The sequence below is a fragment of the Nanorana parkeri genome, unplaced genomic scaffold, assembly GCF_000935625.1.
Source record: "Nanorana parkeri isolate BGI_ZX_2015 unplaced genomic scaffold, ASM93562v1 scaffold1197, whole genome shotgun sequence".
Classification (NCBI taxonomy): domain Eukaryota; kingdom Metazoa; phylum Chordata; class Amphibia; order Anura; family Dicroglossidae; genus Nanorana; species Nanorana parkeri.
Window position 1 is genome coordinate 291,717 of NW_017307465.1, and position 4,618 is coordinate 296,334.

General features: G+C 39.0%; 1 protein-coding gene across 5 annotated transcripts in view; it reads left to right on the forward strand.

Moving 5' to 3' along the window:
• The first annotated feature begins 484 nt into the window (after positions 1-484).
• Positions 485-4,618, forward strand: part of PAX3 (paired box 3) — a 61,119-nt gene continuing 56,985 nt past the window's right edge. For 2 of the 5 annotated variants that reach the window (XM_018568490.1, XM_018568494.1), the window contains exons 1-3: positions 485-704; positions 2,534-2,769; positions 3,587-3,716. In XM_018568490.1, coding sequence (XP_018423992.1) covers positions 620-704; positions 2,534-2,769; positions 3,587-3,716 — 451 coding nt within the window. In that variant the 5' untranslated portion in view covers positions 485-619. The remainder of the gene's footprint in view (positions 705-2,533; positions 2,770-3,586; positions 3,717-4,618) is intronic. The other 3 variants (XM_018568492.1, XM_018568491.1, XM_018568493.1) reach the window with 3 other exon arrangements.

Genomic DNA, 4,618 nt, shown 5'->3' on the forward strand with positions numbered 1-4,618 from the left:
CTACTATAAATTCCTTTCAACAAATGCTATGTGAAAAGACACCCACTCGTAGGAAAAACACACACCCATTCGCAAAGACAAGATCAAAAATGGCACTTCTCAGAAAGTTCTGCAAAGTTGTTGTTTTTTGGACGCCTCCTGGCGGATTGCAGAAACTTTTAACGCGTTGTGTGCCACAAGCAAGAGGCCACAGATCGTAAAAAAAAAAAAAAGAAGGGGTTAATGAATTTAATAAATAGATGAGAGCAGCCCATTAGGGAGCAATGCGGCGTGTGATGTGATATTGGGAGAGATAACGATCACCGACACTGACCCTCTATGATGGGAAGAGAAAGTGGCCGGCTCCACCAATCAGAGCCTTGCATTACAGACGGGACATGCCCCTAGCTGGCCAATAGCAGCCCGGGGATCCTGATGCAGCCTGGCTTGAAAGAACTAATAAATACTCCGGAGGAGGTTTCCTTTCACTCTGGAGCAACAACAAGGAGCTGCCCGTCTGTCTGCACAGGGATCAGGACACAGAACCAGAACCTGCTCACTGGACCTGCCTGCTCCTTCAACCCGGATCTGACTCTTTCCAGGGGACACTGGGACCTAAAACTGGGAATCTCCACCCAAGATGACAAGCCTGGCTGGAGCTGTGCCAAGAATGATGAGACCAGCTCCGGGACAGAACTACCCCAGGACCGGATTCCCACTAGAAGGTACTTATTACATCTGCTGTGCCTCGGCCGATCTCACTGACACTATACGGGGAGCCGATCACACCACCGACTCGATCGTCCTGATTCCCACAGACTTATGGAATTTTGGGCCTGGAAAGCTTTGTCCCTAAACTGCCCCACTCACCAACCTGACTATTCACTCACTTTTTATCTGCTTCTTAAATTCATGATTAATAACTTGCTAACTTTCTCCGTTGGCTTAATAACTTATTTTTCCTCTTAATACATAGGGACTGGCTGCATTTACAAAATATGTAGTTGTAACTAAATGATACAAAAGATGTATTTATACTTAAAAGCCACAACATATGTATTTTAAATGACACCAACAAGCTATCATTGAGAGGTTTGGTTAGACTAAAATACTTTGTAATAACAGCTTAATAGAAAAGGCTCACCACATATATTCTACAATAATAATTGTTACATCCGAACTTCAGTTCTGTGTGCTAAAAATTATTTGTATAGAAAAGTACATGTGTGCTGCTCAGGGGGACACACACACACACACACACACACATAATATTTAATAAATATACACATACACATCACATATAGATATATATACACACAGACACACACACACCACATAAACACACACACAAGTTGTGTTTGTCCAGTGCACCCCCAGAGCAGTATATATATACACACATACGTCATTGTACTTAAGTGTCAGACATGGAGGCCCATTTGATAAATCCCCCGGGCTGTCCAGTCTCCGTACAATTCGGATGAGGTTATGATTATTTTATGAAAGTGCAGATCGCTGTCTGTCTGACTGTCTCCTCTGCCTGCTGTCAGCTCCTCCACAGCTCATGTCAGCGTGCTCCATGGAAGGGAAATGCTTACAGTATAATAATATGCCGGGGTATTGCCTGCTGAACGCTGGGCTACCAACTGGATAATGATGTGATCCCATTATCATTACATATGTGTCATTATAACCCGTCCCCAATTAATTACAAATAATGTCAGCGCTGAATTATTGCAATGATCTGTTTAGTGTTTGCATTCTTTTAGATATGTATTGCATTATAGGAAACGAATAGCATAAAGTAAAAGCTTAAAATAAACAGAGACTATCTATCTATCTATCTATCTATCTATCTATCTATCTATCTATCTATCTATCTATCTATCTTTATATTTTACTTCGCAAGAATTCAAACCACACGTCGTATTGTCTTTAAATATAATTGGGATAAATAATTTACTGATGTCTGCTTCTTTGTATTATTGTGTAACAAGTGAAAATAATTGATTATTAAGATTATAGATTCGTGATGATTTAGGTGTTGCTTTGTTACAGTATATTTCTAGAACAATATCACAAGTACTTTTTATATTATTATCAGCGTATAAATAATTTCTAATATTTCTATTGTATTCTATATGGTGTGCTTAGACTTTATACTGTCAATGTGAATCGGATAGATCATGCGAATAATTCCTGTTTTTTCCATAGCACCTTGTTGTATTTTATATGGGGTGATAAACTTTATACTATCCGTGTATATTAGGTAGGTTATGTGCAATTAATTTCCAATTCTTCTACAGGTTCCTCATTGTATTTTATATGGGGTGATAAATACACTTTATACTGTCAGTGGGAATGTGTGAATAATTCCTAATATTTCTATGGGTTCCTCATTGTATTTTCCGTGGGAGTTTATTTAACTTTATAGCATCAATGTGTGTCAGGTAATTTAGAGCTAGCAGGGTGTGCAGGGTAATAGGGCACATGTAGGGTGATGTGTTGCAGTGAAAGTCTATTAATAATAACTATCTAATGTCTTTTTAACATGCAGTATCCACTCCTCTAGGACAAGGCAGAGTGAATCAGCTCGGCGGTGTGTTCATCAATGGCAGGCCTCTTCCCAATCACATCAGGCATAAGATAGTGGAGATGGCCCATCATGGCATCAGACCTTGTGTCATCTCACGACAGCTCAGGGTGTCCCATGGCTGTGTGTCCAAGATCCTGTGCAGGTACCAGGAGACAGGATCCATCAGACCTGGAGCCATCGGAGGCAGCAAACCCAAGGTGAGGACCCACTGGGGCCACTTGTGCGAATGTAGAACGTGTGCTGCCTTGTTATCTGAGTGCTGGACAGTCCCATGCAAGTCGCTGGACTAACTTCTACACTCTTATACATTCATCAGCAGGACTAAGCTAGGACTGTAACACTGACTGCACTACAGATCATCACTGCCATATGATGAACTCATACACTGTACCCATGTTTTACTCATAGAAGCAATGAGTATGTGGGGAGAGTGCAGTGTCAGATATCCTGTGCACAGAACCATATGCTGCTACAGGCCATTTAAGGAGGGATCAATAGAGCCAATAAACACCACTGACCCGGAGTCAAACTGCGCCACTCTTATGTCAGCGAGATCCCACTGCAGGAGCTCTATTCCCACGTCAGGCTCAAATAGAAACATGTCCATTTGTTTTTAGTATATTGTACATAGCGGTGTGTACACAGGACAGGTAGGGGTAGGTTTACACAGAATGAAGAATGAAAGTAGAAGGTAATAATTATAATACAAGCAATTAGAGTTTCAGGTCGTGTATACAATACATGCATTCATCTGAATGTCCTCACCTATTGCGCATCTCTGTGTCTATCCTTGCTGTGATTGTGCAGTGCTGCTGCTGGAATAGCAGAATAGTCATTTCTCTACTTGTGGCATTTCTTGTAATGAGGTTATTGGAGCCTCAGAATTGTGTGGTCCGGGGAGAAGTGCTCTGTGGCGCTGCTGCTCTCCCCTGTGTGTGGTGTGTGTGTACGGTGTGTATGGATGGGAGTTGCTGCCTGCCGCTGGACTCACGACTTGTCCTTATCTCTCTAAAGCAGGTGACCACTCCAGATGTGGAGAAGAAGATTGAAGAGTTTAAACGAGACAACCCGGGTATGTTCAGCTGGGAAATTCGAGATAAATTACTTAAGGACGGAGTTTGTGATCGCAATACCGTTCCTTCAGGTATTACAGCCATTAATATTGATAATACAGATCATCCATCTCTATTAGAAGCGACCCCATCACTTAGGCAATAAAATCTATTGATTGCTGCTCTGTGGAGAGGCTGCAGCTCCTCCCGTGGAGCCAACTGTAGCCATCAAATATTAACCACAGTCTGCATTATTGCATACATGTTAATTGGCTCTTATTGTAAAGTGCACACAGTGAGAGGCTAAAATGCTTTTATTGTCGGGGAGGAATTCCTAAACCAATTAATAAGAATGAGTGGCCAATTCATACAGTTCTGATTCTAAAACAATGATTAATCTATAGAATAAATCTCATATTATTATTATTACTAAAAATAATATTAGAAAAAATAATATTCAGCAATAAATGAATGATTTATAAATGTTACCGATAATAAACATATTTTTTTTATCTTTATATATGTTTCATGTGATCTCATGTCAACTTTATTTACTAATGGTCACTATCATAAACAATTTATTTTATGTTACTTTGAATTTTTATTGGATGAAACATTTGCTTACTATAATAATACCAATATCATTAGTACTGCAAAAAAAAAAAAATGTCATTGTTAATATTGATATTATGCTGTTGCTATTGTTAGTTTTTAAGCAGACACCAATTCCTGCAATATAAAATTGTTTATTAAAACAGTAATGTTTGATAACTGTAATATAAACTTGTATAATAAAACAGTAATATTTAATTCCCGTGATATAAACTTGTATAATAAAACAGTCATTTTGAATTCCTGCAATATAAACATGTATAATAAAACAGTAATATTTGATTCCTGTAATATGAATATCTATGGCTATGTTTCATGAAATACTTTGTTTTGATTGGAAAATGTGTGAATGTTTTGCAATATATTTACTATTAGATATAAC